This window comes from Euphorbia lathyris, chromosome 2 (genome assembly GCF_963576675.1).
Source record: "Euphorbia lathyris chromosome 2, ddEupLath1.1, whole genome shotgun sequence".
Classification (NCBI taxonomy): domain Eukaryota; kingdom Viridiplantae; phylum Streptophyta; class Magnoliopsida; order Malpighiales; family Euphorbiaceae; genus Euphorbia; species Euphorbia lathyris.
In genome coordinates, this window is record NC_088911.1 from 68,584,302 (window position 1) to 68,608,113 (window position 23,812).

Below are 23,812 nucleotides of genomic sequence, written 5' to 3' on the forward strand. Positions count from 1 at the left end.
CACATCCGCTTCCCTCTCTAGTTCTCCTCCATACCTTCAATTGTAATAACACAAAGCTCATTAATAAATTGTAATACTACATATAATACTATGCAAATACACTGATCAAATTATTCTTATCCTCGGTTTCGCTTCAGGACTAGGTTTTATCATCCTAATGTTAGTCCCTTGGGGATGATCTCTCTTCCCCAGCTCCTTGCTTGCGCTTCCTATCCCATTGCCACAGTTAGATTCGCCACTAGTTTTTATCTATTTCTTTACTACACAATTATCCACGTTTCTATCTATTTTATCTATACATTTTTTAGTTTTTGTGGAATATATATGTACTGCTGGTAGAGCCCCTCAGTGAGGAGCCATTTCCAGGGCAAGAACAAGTTGATAGAAATACATCAGCAACATGGCAGAATTTGATTCAACTGCTAGGAGACGGAGTGAAGAGCATGCAAGGGGGGCATGATGTGCAAGAGGGAAAGCACCAAACAGTTCCACAACTCGAAGATTAAGTTCCCCTTAGTTTTCAAGTGTGTGATGCTTAACGTTTTTGTCTAACTTGTAGATATAAGTTATATGGATTTTCTGTAATGAACAACTTAATCCTATTTTGAAATACAAATTTATATGATAATCAGTTCATACATATTAATTCCTAACTTGTTTGTCTAACTTGTGCATATATGTTTTTTGTCCATATTTTGTAATGAACAACTAAATCCTATTTTGGAATCCAAATTTATATACTTTATGACTTGAAGTATACATCTAATGCAAGTCAAATAAGAGCATGCTAATCAGTTCATACATATTCAAATCATAACATAACAGTCTGCATATACATGCCTCATTCTACTCATCTAAAGTAAAACCTCTTAATCCCATAGAAGAACAGAAAAAGTATGTTAAACAAGATATCTAACAATATAACTCACATGTTGCACATACTCAATGAACATCTAAAGTATAAGAGCATGCTAATCAGTTCATACCTATTCAAGTCAAACCAAAGCATGCTAATCAATTCATTCCTATTCAAGTCAAACAAGAACATCAAAGATACCTTAATGGTAGAGATGCTACCTTAAAACAAACAAACAAACAAGCATAATGGTAGAAACCTCTTAATGCATGAGCTTGTTGGGGGTTTAGTGTCCTATAGACAATTATTGTAGGATAAAAACTATTTGTAAATGAATCGTTCATTATCGTTTGTTTTATAAGATATAGTAAGTTTAAACTATATAAAGGCATTGACCTTCTATCAGAACTAATTAAGTTAAATAAAAGAAATCCCAAGTTTATTTAAGTGATCATAAAGTGTTCATACAAGCATGAAGTGAGACTAAACTTTATAATAATAAACCAATACACATAAAACAACCCCAAGTTAAGTAATATGTTTATGGGATTAACATATTGCTGTTGAGACTTGAACGTAACAATGTCTTCTGTTGTGAAAAGAGAGCTGATCTCACAAGCTTTAGATATGGAGATATCTAGACAATTACACGGATCCGGTGAAGGGGTTCATTAGGATTGGGGACCTGACTTGAGATAACAGGATGGATGGATTTATCCGAATGTCACATGTTCATCTCAAATGGTATTAGTAGGTATAACTAATCTTTAGACTCAAATAAACATTAATTAGTGATTCTGGATTATGGAGTGTGGTGCTTAGACTCTATTCAAGCACGATCCACTACATGGGAGACTCTAGGGTGTGTGAGGCAGGAGTTGGTTATCACATAAAGTAATTGCAGGATAGTTAATGTTAGATTGAGCATTCGTCACTCCTGATAGATATGAGATATATATGTGGCGTCTTGTGGAGAATTAACTAGAAATCCTTGCAAGGTGATAGGGTTAAGAGTAGAAATGGAGATTTCACTTAACCTATCTATTCAGAGTTAATTCCATAGTTGCAGATTCGTCTAAGGATATAGCCGATGAAGGATCGAATTATACTGGACCTAATCTAGAAAGGTAAACGTCAGTATCAACTTGGCTTCTTATTACTCTGGGGGAATGTGTACGGTTCTACTAGTAACAGTCCTCGAATTCATTCCGTTATATATTTAGTTGAAATTAATCAGGTTGAATTAATTCCAATAAATATATACGGCTAGCAGCGGTAAGAACCTAATGGATCGCACATGGGACTTGGAATTGGAGGACAGAATTGTAATTGAAGGGGATGATTAGTATGGGCCGAAATTTATATATTAAAGGGATAAAATAATTTAATTGATAATTATAATTAAATTATGCTTATAATTAAATTATGTGATAATATTAATTAGAAATTTTAATGTGATTATATCTCTAATTAATTATCCCTAACATAAATAAATAACTGATTGGATGAGGATCATTGTCTATTTATATTAGGATATGAATTAAGATAGTGATGGATATTTATTTAATTATCTAATTAGTAATCCTATTCCGAATTGGATTCTAATTAATTAACTAAACTAATACAACTAGGGTTAGGAATTGAGGAGACTATAAATAGCCCCCTCCCCTATGTATTTTAGCCAACTCATTCTTTGGAGGCTAGGAATACTTCCGACTTCATAGGGTTAGGAATTGAGGAGACTATAAATAGCCCCTCCCCTATGTATTTCGACCAACTCATTCTTTGGAGGCTTGGAATAGTTCCGACTTCATCTCATCTTAATTACTCTTCCATTTACTCTATCTCTTTGATCTCGTGTCGATTCCTTTAGAGGCAATCAATTTAGATTGCTATTCATTGGTTGATTACTAATCGTTTTCTTTTCTATTGTTATCATTTTTGTGATATATGATTAAGAAGTTGTGGGCACTTCGTTTGCAACGGTAGATTGATCTTCAGAAAAAGTATACTTGCTTAATCCCTCTTTGTATGAAATAACGATTAATGGATTTTGGGAAAGGGAAATAAATAAAATAGATAAAGATTTTATATTTCCACTTAGCCTACATTTGTATATTTTCCTTCATTGGTATCAGAGCGAGCGTTAATCCGTTATTTCATATATGAATATATTAAACATCTTGAACGAGATTTATTAGTATAATTGTTAGATTGATTAATTAATCTAAAATAAAACTATATATAAAACTGATGATTAAAACTGATTCTGGAATTTTTAATTTAGATTAAAATTGATATATATATATATACTATTTAATCGGATAAATGAATCGGGGCTATCGTCGCAAGACAGCAACCCCGGTGTGCCGTAGCTGCTTCCTTTTCGGTAGCAGTACGGGCTGTCTCGTGATGGCCCGGCCACGATTCGGTTACATTTTTAAAAAAATAGTTTTTTAAAATTAAAATCAGTATATGTATTGATATTTTTCCAGAATAATCTCGTTTAAAGCAGTTTGTATTTAATTGTTTGGGTCAATTACATGAATATCATAATAAACTACAAAATTACAACTAAGTCATATGATCAAACTTAATTCTTAATATGTCATTATTCTCTATATATTATGATTTTACACTATAATTTAAAAAATCCAGACTCCAATTCATAAACCATAAACCATAGAAAATATATTCTAGAGTTCTAATTTATAAATTCTAACACTTAAAATATATTAAAAGTATTGATTTTATTAGTTTGACATAATCTAAAATTATGACTTGACATAGTTGTAAATAGTTTCTAAAAGATGAATTTCTGTGTAATTTTCCCTAATTGTTTTGATAAAAAGTTTATAGTTTTTTTTTTTAAGAAAAAAGTTTATAGTCTTAATTTGATTATATTTGATATGGTTAAATTAAAAGGGTTAATAACTTTAGTAAAATAAATTAAGTATGAAAATTTTGTATAAGTTATATTTTATAGGGAAAAGTACAAAAATAAACCTTGTGGTTACACCTGTTTTCGATTGGCACCCTGTGGTTTAAAAGTTTGTAAAATGGTACCTTGAGGTTCATTCCGTTAGCAAACACATACCAAATTGACTAATGGTGTTAAAAGTCAAAGGGAAAAGAGTTAATTTGGTCCTTATATTTATTTATTTTATAAATTAACCCCCTTTATTATCTAATTATCACAAACTCACCCCAAAATAAAAAATAATTAAACCATTTTCACTATCTCTCCTTAATTTTTTTTTATTTTTTTTTCTTCTTTCTTTTCTCTTCTCCCTTCTCCAGCTCCATTTCTTCTGCTACAATTACAAATCCCAGCCCAGAGAAAAGGAAGCTCATGCAGGTACAAGACAAGCCAAAGCCATATAGAGGTATAAGGATGAGAAAGCGGGGGAAGTGGGTCGCCGAGATTAGAGAACCTAACAAACGCTCTAGGATTTGGCTTGGTTCTTATTCAACACCTATCGCCACCGCTCGTGCCTACGACACCGTTGTTTTCTACCTTCGTGGTCCTTCTGCTAGACTTAATTTCCCAGATTTGATTTATCAAGAACACTAATAAAAAAAAAGCACAACACTTTATAAGAATGAAAGAATTGTAATACTAATAATCTAAATCTATCTCCAAAATCTCTACAATTTACTCCTCAATCACTTGCTACCAGAATTCAATTCCAATTCCTCCACCAGAAACTCCAGAACTTTCGGCCAGAGTTTCACTTTCCGGTCTAATCTCCTCCAACTACTTCAAAACTTGCTCAACCTTTGGTCTCGCCGACGGCGAAGGATCAACACAATGAAGAGCCAATTTCAAAGTATTAAGTAATTCATCCCCAATTTCATTCACATCTTTCATCAATTCCAGATCAAAAACTTCATTAGTCCATTCTTCTTTAATAATCAAAGTAACCCACTGAGGCAAATCAACACCATTCGTTGCCTCGTCGGGAGATTTTCCGGTGAGAAGTTCTAACATGATGACTCCGAGGCTGTAAACATCATTTTCATGTTGGCTTTTTTTCAGCTTTGAAAGCTCCGGTGCTCTGTATCCTAATGCTCCGACGGTGGCTATAACGTTTGTGTTTTCTACTGCTGTCATTAGGCGAGAGAGTCTGTAATCGGCAATCTTTGGATATGGAGGTGAAAGTGGCAGTGGTTATTAATTTATCTTTCTTAATCAAGTTATTTTCAAATATGCTGTTATTAAAGTGGCAGTGTTTATTAATTTGCTTATTATTAATTTTCTTACCTATTTTAAATATTGGATTGATTTTAATGTCTAATTTTTAATTCAATTGATTTTAGAGATAAATTAAGAAAGATGGGAAAGAGAAGAGAGAGAAAAAGAGGAGAGGGAGAGGAGAGAGATGAGAAGAAAAATAAGAAATTAAAAAGAGAGTGAGAAGATGGTGTAATTGATTTTTAAATTTTATTTTGGGGTTTGTTTATGATAATTAGATAATAAGGAGAGTTAATTTATAAAATAAATAAATATAAGGACTAGATTAACTCTTTTCCTTTTGATTTTTAACACCGTTAGTCAATTTGGCTTGTGTTTGCTAACGGAATGAACCTTAAGGTACCAGTTTGTAAACTTTTAAATCACAAGGGTGCCAATCGAAAACAGGTGTAACCACAAGGTTTATTTTTGTACTTTTCCCTATTTTATATCTAATTAAACTTATATTTGATATAGGTTAATTAAAATAAAACATAAGGGATGCAAAAGTAATTAAATGTCTTTAAAATTAATTTAAGGGTTAATTTGATTAACTGAAATATTACATAAACCGTTTATGTAATTAAGCAATTAAATTTATTTAATTGAGTCTTGGCATGTTTGGCGTTATGAATATTATTAGACCCCTCTATAATTGTTATTTAGTTTTTTGGTATTTTTGAAAAATAGGGTATGCGTGTCCTGCCTTATCTACTCTCTATTGTATTTCTCTTCTCACCTATGGGGGCGTTTGGTTCACGTAAGGGTAACGAAATGGGATCAAGAAAGGGAAACAATGAGAAAGGAATGGAATGACCATGAATTCCCTTATCTGCTTGTTTCAGTTCCACAAAGGGAATGATATACCTCTGATTCCCTTTGTGGCTTTTTAGTTCAAATGAGTTAATAAATCAGAGTTGTATTTTTAACAATAATTTCTATACATACATGTCTCTACTAATAAAATATAAAAATTAAAATCAATTAATTTAACCATTAAAATCAAAATATGATGAAACTGAGGAAACTAAAATAAAATTAATCAAAGAAAATGCACATTCTATTTAAAAAAAAATAATTATTTTAATATAATTAAAAATAAATATTAAAACTGAATAATATGATAAATGAAAAAAATTTGGTCAAAATTATTTTTTAAGGTAAAAAAGTAAAAATAAATAAGTACAGAAATCAAAAGTGAAATTACTATAGGGATAAAAAAAGTATAAATACATAAGTACAAGGATCAAAACAAATATCAAAAAGTAAAATTTAGTTAAAAATATATTTTGAGAAAAAAATAAAAAATATAAGTGCAAGGATCAAATGTGAAATTAATCCAAAGATAAAAAAAAGTAAAAATAAATAAATATATGGATCAAAATAAAAATTAAAAAAAATAAGATAGAGAGTAAAGTAGAAATTTTATAAGGAAGATAGAAGTTCAAGTTAGTAAGAGAGGGAAAAGAGAATATAAAATCTTAAAGGGGTTGGGGAATGAGATTAGGGAGTGTTTGGTTGGAGATAATGAGGGCAAGGAATGGGAATGGGAACAAAATTTTCTCTTTTTAATGTTTAGTTAACTAATATTAAAATTGGAATGGAATCATATTCCCTTCAACATGGGAATTAGTGATTCAACTCCTTAACCTCATCCATCTATCTTGATTCCCTTCTACTTTTATACCCACGATTTTTTTTAAATACCCACGATTTTCTTTTAAAATCATGATATAAATTCCTTTTTAAAATATTTTAATATATATGGTTGAATGAAATAGATGTTGGCAATTTATTGAAATTCAACATACTAAAATTCATACCATAATACTAATATATTATAATTAACATAATCTATTATTCTATCTGGTTTTTATTTTTCTTATCAAAATTTTATTTTAAATCTTTTATACATTCAAATCATAAATCCAATTTGAATTTAAATTTATTTATTTTTATTAAAGTTATAATAATAATAATTATTATAGTTAGTAAATTATTTTTAATAAAAATTGTATTTATTCTGATTCCGATCATTAGAGAACTGAGCACTTTCCAAAGGGAATAGATTCCGATTCCAAATTGAACCAAACAGATTAAATAAATAGTCAGTCTGATTCTGATTCCGTCAAATTACGATTCCAATTCCGGAAAGTTTCCCAACTCTAAAGGTTCCAAGAAAAGCAAGGGCTCGAAACAAGTGAAGAAGCCCAAAGGAGAATTCCACTTCTGGTGTAAAGACGGGCATTGGAAGAGGAACTGCAAGGAGTACCTAGCTTCTCTCAAGAAGGAAAATGATGGTGCTTCAACATCTGGTATGTTCTATATTGAAATAAATTCAATTTCACAGTCTGAATCTTGGGTATTGGATACCAGATGTGGATCTCATATTTGTACAAATATGCAGGAAGGAAGACAAACTAGAGACTTTAAGAAAGGAGACATAAACTTGTGGGTTGGAAATGGAGCAAGGGTTGTTGCACTCGCAATTGGAGATTATGTTTTAGCTTTATCATCTAGACTTGTAATAGAATTAAGGAATTGTTTATACGTTCCTGAGATGTCTAGAAACATAATTTCTGTTAGCTGTCTAGTGGACGATGGTTTTACTGTTTCAATAAAGAATTCAAGTAATGATATCAATAGAGATAGGATTTTCTATTTTTCAGGAATATCATTGGATGCATTTATGTATTGAATGATAAAGTTTTTGTTTTCACAATCGATACCAAAAGACATAAGATAGATAATTCAACTTACTTGTGGCATTGTCGTCTAGGCCATATAAACAAGAAATGCATGCTTAAGTTACATCAAGATGGACTTATAGACTCAGTTGATTTGTGACTTATGTTTAGAAGGAAAGAGAACAAAGACACCCTTTAGCAATAAAAGAAAACGTGTATCAGACACTCTAGGATTGATACGTTCAGATGTATGTGGTCCTATGTCAGTCCAAGCAAGAGGAGGATTCAGATACTTCATTAGCTTCATAGATGATCACACTATATATGGTTATATCTACTTGATGAAGCATAAGTCAGAAGCTTTTGAGAAATTCAAATGCTTCAAGAATGAAGTAGAAAATCAAACAGGAAAACTATTAAAATACTTCGATCAGATCGAGGTGGAGAATATATTTCAGATGATTTTCTAAATTATCTATAAAAATGTGGTATTCGCTCACAATAGACTCCCATGTATACACCACAACACAATAGGGTATCCAAAAGGAGAAATCGTACTCGATTGGATATGGTACGATCCATGATGAGCATGGCAAAACTTCCAAAGACGTTTCGGGGGCTATGCTTTTAGAAACTACCCTATTTACCCTGAATCAAGTACCCACGAAATCTGCCAGTTCCACACCATACGAACTGTTCGTTGGTAGGAAACCCAAGATCTCTTTCATGAGGATATGGGGAAGTTCAACATATGTTAAATGCATTGCATCAAATAAATTAGATTCTAAATCTGATAAATGTTTCTTCATTAGATATCCCAAAGAAACCATGGGATATTACTTCTATCATCCGGATGATAAGAAAGTAATATTATCCAAGCATGTTGTGTTTCTAGAGAAAGAGTTTCTAGAAGAAACCCGAACAGGAAGCGTGATTGAACTTGAAGAAGTTCAAAAAGAAGCATCAGCTCAAATAGTGGAAGTGGTAGTGGAACCTAAACCAGTCCCATTGGATGACACTCCAGCGCCACTACCCACTCGTATGTCATAAAGAGTTCGTGAACTTCTAGAGAGATATAGATTCATAGTGGGAGACGATGAAGAGGTTCCCGTGTTTGACGACGAACCCAAAACCTACGAAGAGGCTTTTACTGGTCCAGAATCCAAAGCATGGCTTGAAGCCATGAGTTCTGAAATGGATTCCATGTACACCAAGAAGAAGACAAACATGGATGGAAAGGTTATTACCTACAAAGCTAGTTTAGTAGTGAAAGGTTATCGTCAAAGGCATGGAGTTGACTATGACGAAACTTTCTCTTTAGTAGCCATGTCCAAATCCATCAGAATTTTGCTTGCTATTGCCGCTCATTTTGAGAATGAGATTTGGCAAATGGATGTGAAAACAGCTTTCCTAAACGGAAATCTACTTGGGGATGTATATATGATGCAACCTGAAGGTTTCACATCAAATGATGCAACTAAGGTGATGACTGGTGATGAATTCTTGATCGGAGCACTTCCCTATGGGGCGCCATTGGGATCGGCGGGGAACACTCCGATGCCAAAGTCAGTAACTTATATGAGAATAAACTGTAATCACGAAGTAGGGTTTTGGAAAGTGTGTACCTCAATAGCTTGGGGCGCAAGCTATTTATACTCATGTAGTTGTAACTCCGGATAACTAGAAAGTCTCCATTAATACCTCATTAATGGCGGTTACTGATCTTATTCAAGTATGGCCGTTAGCACATTAATACTAATCCTAGTTTTGACAAAAATAAACAGTTTGGAAATTCCATGTAAACCTCTTCATCTAATTCACCATGTAAGAACGCATTATTAACATCACATTGGTATAAAGGCCAATTTTGAATAGAAGCAATAGCTAAAAGAAGTCTTACAATGCTCAGCCTAACCACATGAGAAAAAGTTTCCTTATAACCTATACTTTCTATTTGGGTATCCTTTTGCAAGTGAACGAGCCTTGTGTCTCTCTATAGTGCCATCACTTTTTAACTTTGTTTTAAACACCCACATTCTTCCCACTGTCTTTTTCCCTGGAGGCAATTCAACTAAAGTCCATGTCTTAGTTAAAGCTAAGGCATGTAATTCAGCATCCATAGCTTTTCTCCAACATTCATATTGACATGATTCTTTATAAGTTTTAGGATCAAGAACACTAGTGAGGTTAAGAACATAATTATGATGTGCAGGGGATAAATGACTATAACCTAAAACCATCAGATAGAGGATATTTCATAGAATTGGTGTCACTTATTAAAGTCAATTGGCCACAAGTATAGCTCAATTGGTTACAATGGTAATCACTTAGCTAATTAGGTGTGTTCCTAACCCTACTAGATTTCCTAACAGGCAAAGATGTGTCTAAAACTGTCTCATTATGAATATCACTTTCCATGCTAGAATTAACAAAATTTAAATCATGAGCAAGATCATGTAATAAACTATCATCAACAGTTTTAGCCTCTATATTAACATTAACTACAGGAATAGAATCACCACAATTTAAAGTTTCCCTTGTAGCATGAATAGTATCATTATTACTCATACTTTGACTATGAGCAGAGCTTGGGGGTTTAACAACAATCTGAGCATCCACCTATTGAACATGTATTTCTATAGAATGACTTTGTTCCTAAAAAATAGGTGCCAAGCTTTCCAACAAATCAATACTTATATGTGAATCAGCCACATTAGAAATAACAAAAGATTGACCACCCTGCTTATAAGGAAAAACATGTTCCATAAATTTCACATCCCTTGAAACTGTGTAAGAATGAGTAACTAGATTAAAAACTTTATAACCCTAACATAAGGAATTGACCTAACATCAAATCTTGATTTTCCTGTGTTTAAATTGACAATATAAACTAAACTACTAAAGACTTTCAAATTATCATAAATTGGTTCTTTACCAAACAACTTTTCAAAAGGAGTTTTGTTCTTTAAAATAGGTGTAGGAAACATGTTAATTAAGAATGTTGCATGTAAGATACAATCTGACCAAAAAATCAATGGCAAGGAAGATTGAAATCATAATGATCTAGCTACATTTAGTAAATGTTGATGCTTCCTTTCAAAAATGCTATTTTTGAGGTGTATAGGGATAAGAAAATTGATGCACAATTCCTTTTTCTATACAAAACCTTCTATTTTCAACTTAGGAGCATTATCACTTCTAATGGTTTTGATCTCTTTGTCAAAATGAACTTTGACATAGGCATAAAACCCCTATATGCATTTAGGTGCCTGCGATTTATTCTTAAGAAGATAAATCCAGGTATACCTACTAAAATCATCTATAACGGTAAGAACATATTTATAACCAATAAGAGATTCAGTATTAAAAGGACCACATACATCCATATGAACTAATTCAAAAACAGAAGTAGTTACAGTCTCACTTAAAGGAAACAACAATCTTTTCATTTTGGCTAAATGAACTACATTGCAATCAAAATGTACATCTTTATTACAATCAATAGAAATAGGCAATCCACATATCATTCCTAGCTTTGAAAAAGGAAAATGTCCCAACCTATAATGCCATAATTCTTGGCAGAAAAAAGTTGTGGTTTATTTGCAGGAAACTGAGCAGAAACAATACTACTAGTTGAAGTACATTCTTGAGACAGAATATACAAGTCATTGCACATTCTAGCTGAACCAATCATCAGCTGAAGATGTGTGTCCTGCATAACACATTTTCCATCAGCTAATACATAAGCAATCTAAGAATAATCATTTAATCTATTGAAAGAAACAATGTTAAACTTAAAACTAGAAATGTAGAACACATTATGCAATACAATATGAGAATTAATTTTAACATCGCCTATCTGCTGTATTGCTATTTGCTTATTGTTAGGCAATCCAACAGTAACATGTGTCACTGTACGCAAGTTGACATAACAACTTAAATTATTGCTTATATGGTATGTGGCACCACTATCTAATATCCATTCAACTTTATGAGACTATAAACTAGCAATCTGTTTTAAAGAATTAGAGAAAGTACCCGAAACAACATTCCCCACAATATGTGAAGAATGAGATGAATTGTTGTCATTTCCATCAAGCATCCCAAGCGACTTTGCATATTGAGCCTTGTAAAGAGTAATTCCTGAATGATCAGACTCATTAGAGACCAATTGAACATTTCCAACATTCTGAGAATTAATGCCAGCAGTTGAAGACTCTCATTAATGATAAGAATCTTCTGATATAACATTTCCAGTCACATCCCCTTTCTTTCCCTTTGTGGACTTGAAATTAGGAGGAAAGCCATTCTTTTTATAGCATTGATCTATAGTATGCCCTAGCTTGTCACAATGACTGCACCTAGGTCCTGTTTTCTTCTTATCATGATAATTTCCTTTTGCCAAATTGATAGAAGATTCAATTTGTATAGAAGTGGACATATTTTGTCTTTCTTGTTGTAAAACCATAGATAATACATTAGTAAGATCTGGCATAGGCTTCATAAGCAAAATTTGTGACCTAACAACACTATATACAGAGTTCAGTCCTTTAAGAAACCAAATAAGAAGATCCTCCTCTTGATATTTCTTAGCTTTTTTCAACAAAGTAGCACATTTGCAAGTAGGAGTACAAACACAAAGAGGTAAAGAAGTTAACTAGTTCTTCCCAAACTATCATATGTTGTGTATAATAGTTAGTAATTGACAAAGATCCCTTAGTAAATGCATACAATTGTTCTTGTAACTCTGAAATTTAAATTGAATCGGTTTGAGAGTATCTTTTCTCAAGATTCGCCCAAGCATCACAAGAATAACAAAATATTGAATACTCAAGGCTATAGAAGGACTTACAGACCTCCTGATCCGCGAAAAAATCATTGTGTTACACCTATCCCAAACCGCACGATTCTTTTTCACCAGGAATAGCCAAACTTCCATCGATGAATGGCAACTTATTTTTTTCATGCAAGGCACGCTTGAATTCACGACGCCAGGAAGGATAATTGTTGCCTGTGAGTAATTGTGCAAAAAGAACTAAACTCGGATTTTCTCTAGAGTGTAGGTAATAGTAGCTTGAATGGTTTTGAGAAAGATGCATATGTCCATTCGTTTGAGAATTATGAAGTGGATTTGTTTGATTCGACATGATGAAGATTGATGAATTATCATTAATTATTCAAAGAAAGTTGAAGAAAATTGAAGAATCACGATGAGAGAGAAAATAGATCTGCTCGATTGAAATAGATGAAACAAAAATAATCTTCTTGTGAAGATGACAATCTCGTAAAAACAAGATTAAACGCATGAAAGGTGCTCTGATACCATAACAAAGTGGATAGATTGATGAACAAAAACACTTTGATTATTGAATTAAAAAGAATTCTAGTCATAGAAATGAAGGAAGTCAAAGAGAAGAAGGTCCCAGTTTGAGAGACAAAAGAAAAGATCAAAAGTTACCCAACTGACTCTAACAGTAGTATAAATACAATGGTATATTACCCAAACACCTAAACTACCCATATAAACAATAATAATTTAGTCACAAAAATGAAGGAAGTCAAAGAGAAGAAGGTCCCAGTTTGAGAGACAAAAGAAAAGATCAAAAGTTAACCAACTGACTCTAACAGTAGTATAAATACAATGGTATATTACCCAAACACCTAAACTACCCATATAAACAATAATAATTACAATTTTATCCTTTAAAACTAAACTAAACCTTATCGCATTACAAATGAATTATAAATAACAAGCACTCTCTATCAATCGTCCTTTTGTGAGTTTTGTTTTCCTATCAATCTATTTCATATTGTGTCATGGTAGGCTAAATGTAGCTCTCTCTCATTGCTACAATACCCCCAAAGCATAGTAAAATTTCTAAAGTACAAGTGAAGCTTCAATCGTCTAAGCAAGCAACTATTAAAAGTAATATTTTTCCATAGCTATGAAAGCTTAAATTGGCATCATATTTTAATTTACGTTGCACAAATTTGAAGGGCGTAAACGACAATCATGAGGAGATGAGCTCAAATCGTGATAGGGGGAAATCATAACCCTTCCTTTATCAATTAATACAATCTTCAATCACAATAAACCACAATATACTTCTTTTCCTCAAATGGACTTGATTTACACAATCGATGACATTAATGGAAAAATAATAAAAAATTACAACATAGAAGAAATTAACAATTAGGACCATTGTATGTAATTTATATTGACATAAACTAAGGGTAAAAGAAACGGCTCACTAGAGATGCAAAAGCTTTTGATAGCGAATAATCTGTAGTTTATTGAAAATCTCTTCATCACTACATTTTCCAAAGGTTTTGGTTATAAAGTTGAGGCACATGTAAGCCTTGTTGAAACACAATTTCCACATTGATTTTGATTATGAAAAAAATATTAAAATTAAATTAATATCTCCATAATTAATAACATATTAAATTTAAATATTGATTTATTTATACTAATGTGTTTGTTGAAGTGTTTGATGATTTAAGCTTAAGTTCAAAGAAGTTAGAAAAGGCCTTAAGCCTTTAAATCTAAGCCTATTAGACAAAGGCTTATGGATCAAGCTCCAGCCCAACAGGCAGAAGGATCCAGAAGCATGCCCATGTGTCTCAAAGATAAGATCAATCCGGAAGACAAAGATCAAGCCACGTTGGACAAGATCAATCAAGCTGGACAAGATCAAGAGTTGGCTTCTGCACAACTGACAAAGCCTCATCAAATAAGGAAAGATTCAGAACCAATAGACGGCTTGTCTCATGGTCAACCTGAGAACTTTGCCTGATTTGGTTAGACGAACAAGTCTGCTTCCGACCAACTCTAAAGCACAGGGCAACAGAGAAATCAACGGTAAAAGATAGAAGATCATTAGCTGTTGACACTGGCTTCTGAGGAGTGAAAGCGACAGAAGAGCGTTTCCCTCCCAATGGTTATTTCGAAATTTGAAATGCCCATCATTCAGGCGTCAACTATAAAAGACCCCTCATTTATAACTTTGGAACTTGATCTTCAACGCACAAATTCTGAGTGAATCATTTTCTTGAAGTTCCAAGCAAAGTAAGCAAGAACGTTACATAAACTTCTTTTATTCTTCTATGTAATCATTTCTTTAGATCTTCCAAATTCTTAGATTAGAACAAAAATTATCAATCTTTAAGTTTAGTTCGGAAGCTCTGTTTTTTCGGCATTTATCAAACAGAGTTAGATAGTTCTGAGTATAGGATTATAGAGGAAGGTACTCTGTAATTGCTCAACAGCTATTGTAAGGGTTTGTGCTCTACCAGAAAGAGCTCAATAGTGGATTAAAGCTCGGAAGAGGAATTCTAGGGACTAGATGTAGGCAGGAGGCCGAACCAGGATAAAACTGCTGAGTATCATTTTCTAACTCTTACTCCTTATAACTGCTTGCTTTTGATTTGAAAGTGTAAAATATTAGCTAGTCAGAGTTGTGTCTTAAACGTGCTAAGTTTGGAAGCCCCTTGAGGAGTTATCTTTCGAACTAAGGGCAGAAGCAATCTTAGTTGTTGATCAACTAAAGTTGCCGCTGAACTTTTAATATTTATACTCTGAACCATGCTATTGTGTTGTGAGAAATAATCTTACTTGGCAAAATTTTAAATCCTCAATAGTTCCATTAACCCCCCCTTTAGGAACTAATTCTAACATAACAATTGACCAACAAGCCTTACACAAAAAATATATTCAGTTATCTTACACAAAAATATACACAAAGATCTCACTTAAACAGTTATCTTTTTTTCGTTTCTGTTTTGAAGAATCTCTTCATCACTACATTTTCCAAAGAGTGTAAAACAACAAAGTAAAATAGATCTAGAAGCTAACAACTGATCCGACAATCTACGATTCCACAAATTGAACCCTAAATTCAACAAAGAGAAACAAATTGAAGTAAAAAAGAATTTGATAAGAAATCAGATCCTTAGTAAGCGAAGATAAAAATTGGTGAAATACCTTCATCGTCATGGTCGTCGTACTCTTTATGAGAGGCTGAGCCATTTCTAACCACTGTCAATCTAAATATCTGCAACTACACAAATTTGAAAGAGTTTAGATAAGAGTTTGAATAACTATAATTAAAAAACCATAAACATGGCTGAATTGAGAAACTGGGATATAAATTAACTAACCTAACCTGTTGAAGCTACTGGTATACAGATCTATGTACTAGGGAGCTATTGGCACCATCGCCAGGTATCCTTCGAGTCACCTCCGCCTCGGGATACAAGAGTCATACCGTCGTTGGTAGGAGACCATGATGAAGAAGAAGTAGAATATTAGGTTTTCATTTTGTCTATGAAGCCAAAAGAAAGAGATGCCAAGACAAAGAGATGCCTAATTTAGGATTTGCAGAAGAAATTAGGTTTTTATTTTGTCTTTTATATCCTTAATACTTCATTGGGCGTATGTACAAAATTAAGAACTTTTTGCTCTCCCGTGAAACTTATAATAGTTGTCGTTTTTTTTTCAGACAACCATGACAGTCATATATAAATAGTGTCATATAATGATTAAGTACATTTTCAATTAAAATCGTGTTTTTTAGGATGACGGACATGTCTCATCGTAACGCCATATGTAGTTTGAGGTTGTTTGTACTTAACCTTTCAGACGACATAAATTTAAAATAGTGTCGCGAAAAACATTCAAATGACACGAAAACAAATATCTATCATATATCTTGTGTTATGTGAAAGGGAAAATGACATAGTATTCTCTCTATTAAGAACCTACCTGATGAAGTCACTTGGGTTAAGGAGAAATGCAATTATGATTATTAGCTTGTTTTACAATCGAATCTTTGATAAATAATTCAATACTAGATGTATAAACAAAGAGCTCTCTTCGACCATTCACATGATGAATTTCATGCTCAACAACATAACACTATTAGAATAGTTTTGGATGTATTATTAATCACATGTTGTTCTACATAGAATAATCTGGAATATGTTATTTGTATGTGTGTAAAAAAATGAAGGCAACTATATCAGTATCCATGAATATATATTCATGTACGCATGATTGCATTGTTGGCAATATGATGATGAATAGCAGAATAATCCGTGAAAAGTGTAAAATTAATCCTTTCGTGAATTTAGGTATTTATAATTAGTGTTAATTATGTAATTTCAATTTTAATAATAATTTTATATTGTTATTATTATTGTTCCTGTTTTGTTTGGCTATTTGGACTAACAGAATATAATTTTACCAAAGAGGTATACAGAAATACGTTGATGGATTGTCTTGACGAATATAATATAATTCTGAATGTTTAAGTGGAAATTATATTGGGATAAAGTGGACAATATAAAAAAATATGTAGTTTATATTTTGTTAATTATTTGTTATGTATCTGTTTGTTTAAACAGATTATAATTTTCTGATTCTAACTTGGTTTGTTTGGAATTTCAGGAAGAAAAAGTTATTAATTTCTGTCTTGTTTCTGTTTGTTTAAACATATTAATTGCCTTTTGGCATGTGTTGGTAGATGTATATTAGTTGAAGATGGATCCGGTTTTAAGAACACAATCACTTCAAAGGCTTTAGGCCCACTTGTACCAGTGGCAACGTGTAAGCCACAATAAAAGTCTAGAAAAATTTATTTGGTATGAATTCTAAAACAAGCCATAAAAGAAAAAATGTTTTCTTTGGAGATGATGATGATATGTGAAAAAATCCATACTTTGACATTCTCATGCGTAGGGGGTTGATTTACATTAGAAATGTGAAATATCACAAATTGAAAAATCTGAACAATGATGTTATCTAGCCGAGCTAGACGCTGGTAGATGAACATTAGTTGGCTAGATTTAATTTCTGAAAGTCACTAAAAATGTAGAAATCGAATCGCCTCAAAAGAGTACGCCATGATGATGGAATTGAAGAAAAATATCATATCAATTGGTGAATATGCGATATAAAAGCTTCCAAATGATGAACTCGGATAGAAAAGCTTTTGTGTGATAACACCATGAGTCAATTGGTCTCAACGAGTGTCATCATTGTTGATTTTGTAGAATCAAAGGACAACACAGCGGATCCACTAACCTATAGGTTAAACCGAGATCAAATTGAAAAGACATCGAAAGGAATGAGACTCAAGCCCATTAAATTTAAGGTGTCATTTGAAGAAAAACCCTACCTTGTTGACTGGAGATCCCATGATCTAGGTTCAGAGGGACAACCTAATTGCATGAACCTTGTGTGGTCACTATAGGGGTTAAAACCCAATTCTATTCCTAGATGTGAACAATGACATAAAAACGGGAAAAAGGTTAAGCTATATACTTTTAATGATAAATTGTGCGTCAGTATTCTGGGCAAATAAATCATCTATGTTAGAGTGAAGTGGGGTCACTTCAAATGGGACTAGTGAGGCCTAGTTCTCTAAAACTCTCGCAGAATCAGGCGATGTTCATGACCATAACGAACATAACCATGAGAACCTATACTATGTTATGTTGGTATCTGTGTGGAGTATATCATCGTTTACACAAACGACAGAATAGTTCAAAGACATCACGTCTACTAGTCAGTCAGTAAAGTAAATATACTTTCACAAGGGAAGGTTCTAGGCATATTAGCTACATATCCTATGCAGATATCAATTGTAGAAAGTTATCACCACATCGTAATCATCTCTTTTCCAATTTTATTCATGTGGGGGATTGTTGGAAAATTTTGAATAAAATTATATATTAATTTAATTACCAACAAACACCTCCTTTCACGAACAATTGTGTCCGTCGTGAATAGTCATGTTCGTACGTGAATAGTTGTGTCTGTCCGTGTACAGTCGTGTTCGTTCGTGAAAAGACATATCCTTTCGAGTTCTATTTATATATAGTGGATTGTCAAATTCATAAGTGGTTGAAAAAACTTTTTGTCTGATCATAAAGTTCTTGTTTTCCTACTTCGGTGATAACGAATTTACACACGATTTGAGTTTGCTTGCATAATCTGTTATATCCTGGGAAACGATTATCAATAGCGACGACATTTATCTTAAGGAAACTGCTAATAGAGGTCTCAGATTTGTCTAACTCTTTCCTTTTAATTTCTAGTTTTATTGTTCATATATTTTTCTGTGTTCAATTTGTTTTTTGGTTAATCACATTTAACATTGTTTGAGGTCCACACTCACTGCACTAATGATATCTAAGTATATGAAATTATAATGGAGAGTCTGAACGTCTTTCTAGATCTTCTTTGTTTAACCTGTAAAACAGAACCAATGGTCAGAGAGGGGTCGGAGTCCGACGAACCCGCTCTAATGCCTAAGTTAGTGGAAGCTTAGGAAGAGTTGAACATTAAGACTAATTGAGAGTTGTTGTGTTCACATATCATAGGATGTGGCTATATATGTTTTTTTATAAAGCCGAGTCGAACCCTTTTTCTTCTAGGAGTCCTTTTAGTATTAGGACTTCATTCTCCTACTAGAAATTTGACTTTAAGAGAAGTTCTCCATGATATAGAATCTTTGAGCTCGCTGCACGGGGTTTTCTTTAGAAAGAAAGCATTCCATGAACACTTCTTGACTGATTCGAATTGCTAAATTGTGACATGTGACGGTTCATCCAAAAGCTTGTGAGGTGCATACGAATATGAGTTGTACAATTTATTAATACATATGGTGCAATACAACATATATTTACAAAAACACAAGACATCTCACAAAATACATTGAACTATAACCATGACTAAATTCTAGCAATTCTTTTATTTTTAGCATCCATCGTTTTCTTGTATTAGTGTATTATTATAAAATTCATAAAAATGGATTTTATTTTATTTTAGGTATTTTTTATATTTATTCGTGAATTGCTGCTTTAAATTTTAGAAAAATATAAATAGAGTAAAATTTGTGGATGTATCAAGTGTTTATTTTATGTTGAGTCTGGTGACGTTTTCGTTTTCGTTTTCGTTGTTGGCGGGTAGTGGTGGTGGACCTTCAGTAGTCTGTACATTTTGAAATCTTGCTAGGAATAGAAAATGAAAACAAAAGTTCCAACTCTTATCTCTGTCTCGTGATCTCTCTCTCTCTCTCTCTCTCCCCCCCCCCCCCCCCCCCCCCCGTGAACCATACAATCCTTTTTCTTTTCTCTGTGTGTTGTTTCCTATTTCAGCTCAACATCTCTCCGTCTCCTGTTAGTTAAGCTTTTCCCTCACACTAATGGCAGCTTTTCTTCATTTCTTGCTTCTTTTTCTGGTTTCTTCAGCATCTTCTTTCAATGCTGATGATGCTCAACTTGACGATGACGTCTTAGGCCTCATTGTTTTCAAGTCCGGCATCGTCGACCCTTCTTCCTTGCTCGCCTCCTGGAATGAAGATGATGATTCCCCATGTTCTTGGAACTTCATACTGTGTAATCCTGTTACAGGTAGAGTTTCTCATCTTAATCTCGATGGCTTAGGTTTATCAGGTAAATTGGGGAAAGGCCTTCACAAACTGCAGCATTTGAAGCTATTATCGCTTTCAAATAACAATTTCACCGGCCAAATTAGCCCTGATATTCCTCTTATTTCCACTCTTGAAACCCTTAATCTCAGTTCCAATACTTTTTCTGGTCTGATTCCATCTTCCATTGCCAATATGACTTCAATCAAGTTCCTAGATTTCTCTGCTAATTCTCTATCAGGTCCTCTCCCTGATAATCTCTTCCACAACTGCTTCTCTCTTCGTTATCTTTCTCTTGCTGGGAATTCTCTTCAAGGTCCATTGCCTAGTACACTCAATAAATGCTCTTCCTTGAATACTCTCAATCTTTCCAACAACCAATTTTCGGGGAGCCCAGATTTCTCTACTGGGATTTGGTCATTCAAACGCCTAAGGACTTTGGATCTCTCCAGCAATGGATTTTCCGGTTCTTTGCCAAACGGCATAGCGTTTCTTCCTAGCTTGAAAGAGCTTCAGTTGCAGAATAACCGCTTCTCTGGACCTCTCCCTCTTGACATTGGATTATGCAAACACTTGCTTAAGTTGGATTTGAGTGATAATCTCTTCAATGGAGCATTACCAGATTCTCTCAAATTGCTAACATCTTTGACTTATATCAGTTTATCCACTAACATGTTAACAGGTGATTTTCCTCTGTGGATTGGCAACTTGGCCAGTGTTGAATACTTGGATTTTTCAACCAATGGTTTAACCGGAACTCTCCCATCTTCAATCAATGATCTCAAATCTCTCAGCTATTTGAGTTTATCAGATAACAGAATCAGTGGTTCTATTCCCAAATCAATAGTTGAGTGTTCCAGGTTATCTGTGATTCGTTTGAGAGGGAACAGCTTCAATGGTAGCATACCAGAGGGAATGTTTGATCTTGGGCTACAGGAAGTAGATTTATCGGATAACAAACTGATGGGTTCAATCCCACCTGCTTCAACTAAATTCTATACATCTCTTCACACACTTGATCTTTCAAGAAACAATCTTTCAGGAAATATATCTGCAGAAATGGGTCTTTCCTCCAATTTGAGGTACTTGAATTTGTCATGGAATAATAATCTTCAATCAAGAATGCCCCAAGAGCTTGGATATCTCCAGAATCTCACGGTTCTGGATCTTCGATATGCTGAAATATATGGTTCAATCCCTGCTGATATATGCGAGTCTGGAAACTTAAGAATTCTTCAATTGGATGGAAATTCATTGACAGGCCTGATCCCTCAAGAGATTGGCAATTGTTCATCTCTCAATCTTCTGTAAGTCTTTTTTATATTTTCCTTTGTTATGAACTTATTTCCTATTTAGAAATGGAGCAATGTTTGTTCATCGATGAATCAGAATATGTTTGTAATTACCAATGAAATGTATAAAATTGATCTGGATTTCTATTCACCATTTTAAACAATAGATTTAGATCTCATTATTTGCTGTGCTTCCTTGTAGAATACGAATATAATGTGTCCTTCCTTACAATATGCAGGAGCTTGTCTCGCAATAATTTAAGTGGTCCTATTCCTAAGTCGATTTCAAAGCTGAACAAGCTTCAGATTCTGAAACTGGAATTCAATGAACTGAGTGGAGAGATACCATTAGAGCTTGGAAAACTCGGGAATCTGCTTGCAGTTAACATATCTTATAACATGTTAATAGGCAGGCTTCCAACTGAGGGTATATTTCCAAGCTTAAATCCAAGTGCTTTGCAGGGGAACTTAGGAATCTGCTCACCATTGCTCAAGGGACCCTGTAAGATGAATGTTCCCAAACCTCTAGTTCTGGATCCGGACTCATATGGCAGCCAAAATGAGGCTCATCGACCAGGATTCACTTCCTCATCTGACACCAAAAAATCTCATCACAGATCCCTCCTCACGGCTTCTGCTATTATTGCCATTTCAGCAGCTGTGTTCATTGTTTTCGGAGTTTTAGTCATTAGCCTATTGAATATATCAGCTCGGAGAAGGCTTGCATTTATAGATCATGCCTTGGAAAGCATGTGCTCCAGCTCTTCAAGGTCTGGTTCTCATTCTGCTACAGGCAAGCTCATTCTTTTCGAGTCGAAGTCATGGTCCCCTGAATGGATCAGCAATCCCGAATCAATCTTAAACAAGGCTACTGAGATTGGAGAAGGCGTATTTGGAACTGTTTACAAAGTGTCATTGAGCAGTTCAGGCTCAAGAGAAAGAGTAGCAGCTATAAAAAAGCTTTTTACATCGAATCTAATCCAGTATCCTGAAGATTTTGATAGAGAAGTTCGTATACTAGGAAAAGCAAGGCACCCAAATCTGATAGCAATCAGGGGATATTACTGGACACCTGAGTTGCAGTTTGTGGTATCAGAATTAGGTCCCGAGGGGAACTTACAAGAAAAACTACATGCGAGGCTACCATGTAGTCCAGCTCTATCTTGGGAAAACAGGTTCAAAATAGTGCTTGGAACTGCAAAGGGTCTAGCATACTTGCATCATTCGCTGAGGCCGCCAATAATTCACTACAACATAAAACCAAGCAACATCCTTGTTGACAAGAATTACAACGCGAAAATAACAGATTTTGGACTAGCGAGGCTAGTGAGAAAGGTGGATAAGCAGCATGTGTTAAGTAATAGGTTAGGGTATGTGGCACCGGAAGTAGCATGCGAGAGCTTGAGGGTTAATGAGAAATGTGATGTGTATGGGTTTGGAGTACTGATTCTTGAGGTAGTAACAGGAAGAAGGGCGGTTGAATATGGTGAAGACAATGTGGTGATACTAAATGATCATATAAGGGTATTACTTGAGGAAGGAAATGTGTTGGAATGCGTTGATAATAGCATGGGGGATTATCCTGAAGATGAAGTGTTGCCTGTCCTCAAATTGGCCCTCGTTTGTACATCTCATATTCCATCAAGCAGGCCTTCCATGGCTGAAGTCGTCCAAATTATGCAGGTCATTAAGACCCCTCTCACTCACAGAATCGACATCTTCTAGTTTGTCGCACCTTTCTCATTCAACTTCATAATCTTTTTTAATGTTTCCATGTCAAATTTACTATTATTTCAATCAAATATTATTCTAAAATAATTAACTAAGAGTCAACTACAAAAAAAAAAAAAAACACAATATAACTAATGGTTACTTTGTTTTTTTACAAAATAACCATTACTTTGTGTCACGATTGTTGAAGTGATTGTTTTGTTTTCTTTTTTGTCTTTCCTTGTTTGCCAATCATGAATAACAAAATGGAAAACCTGTGGATTCAGATTTACGATCTTCCTCTTGGATGGTTTTCTAAACCTATGGGAAAACAGATTGGTGACTTTATTGGTAAGTTGATGGAGTATGATCCCCTGATAACAGTGGACTCTCTAAACGTACTTTTATGTGTATTAGGATTATTGTGGATGTGAGGAAGCCATTGAAGAGGTTCAAGAAGATTCGCAAATCTCAGAATTGATTTTTCATCAATTTCACATATGAGAGACTAATTAATTTTTGTTATATTTGTGGTCGTTTAGAATTGGTTTTTCATCAATTTCACATATGAGAGACTAATTAATTTTTGTTATATTTGT

The 23,812-nt window shown here is 33.7% G+C and overlaps 1 protein-coding gene across 1 annotated transcript; it reads left to right on the forward strand.

Annotated features, from left to right (window-relative positions):
- The first annotated feature begins 19,893 nt into the window (after positions 1-19,893).
- Positions 19,894-23,516, forward strand: LOC136218537 (probably inactive leucine-rich repeat receptor-like protein kinase At3g28040). The gene is made up of 2 exons (XM_066005473.1): positions 19,894-21,518; positions 21,743-23,516. The coding sequence occupies exons 1-2, from the start codon at positions 19,987-19,989 to the stop codon at positions 23,226-23,228; spliced, it is 3,018 nt and encodes a 1,005-aa protein (XP_065861545.1). The 5' UTR covers positions 19,894-19,986; the 3' UTR covers positions 23,229-23,516.
- Positions 23,517-23,812: the final 296 nt, after the last annotated feature.

Coding starts and splice junctions, on each gene's coding strand:
- LOC136218537 (XM_066005473.1), top strand. CDS start 19,987: ATGGCAGCTTTTCTTCATTTCTTGCTTCTTTTTCTGGTTTCTTCAGCA. Junction 21,519..21,742: donor TGTTCATCTCTCAATCTTCT/GTAAGTCTTTTT, acceptor TACAATATGCAG/GAGCTTGTCTCGCAATAATT.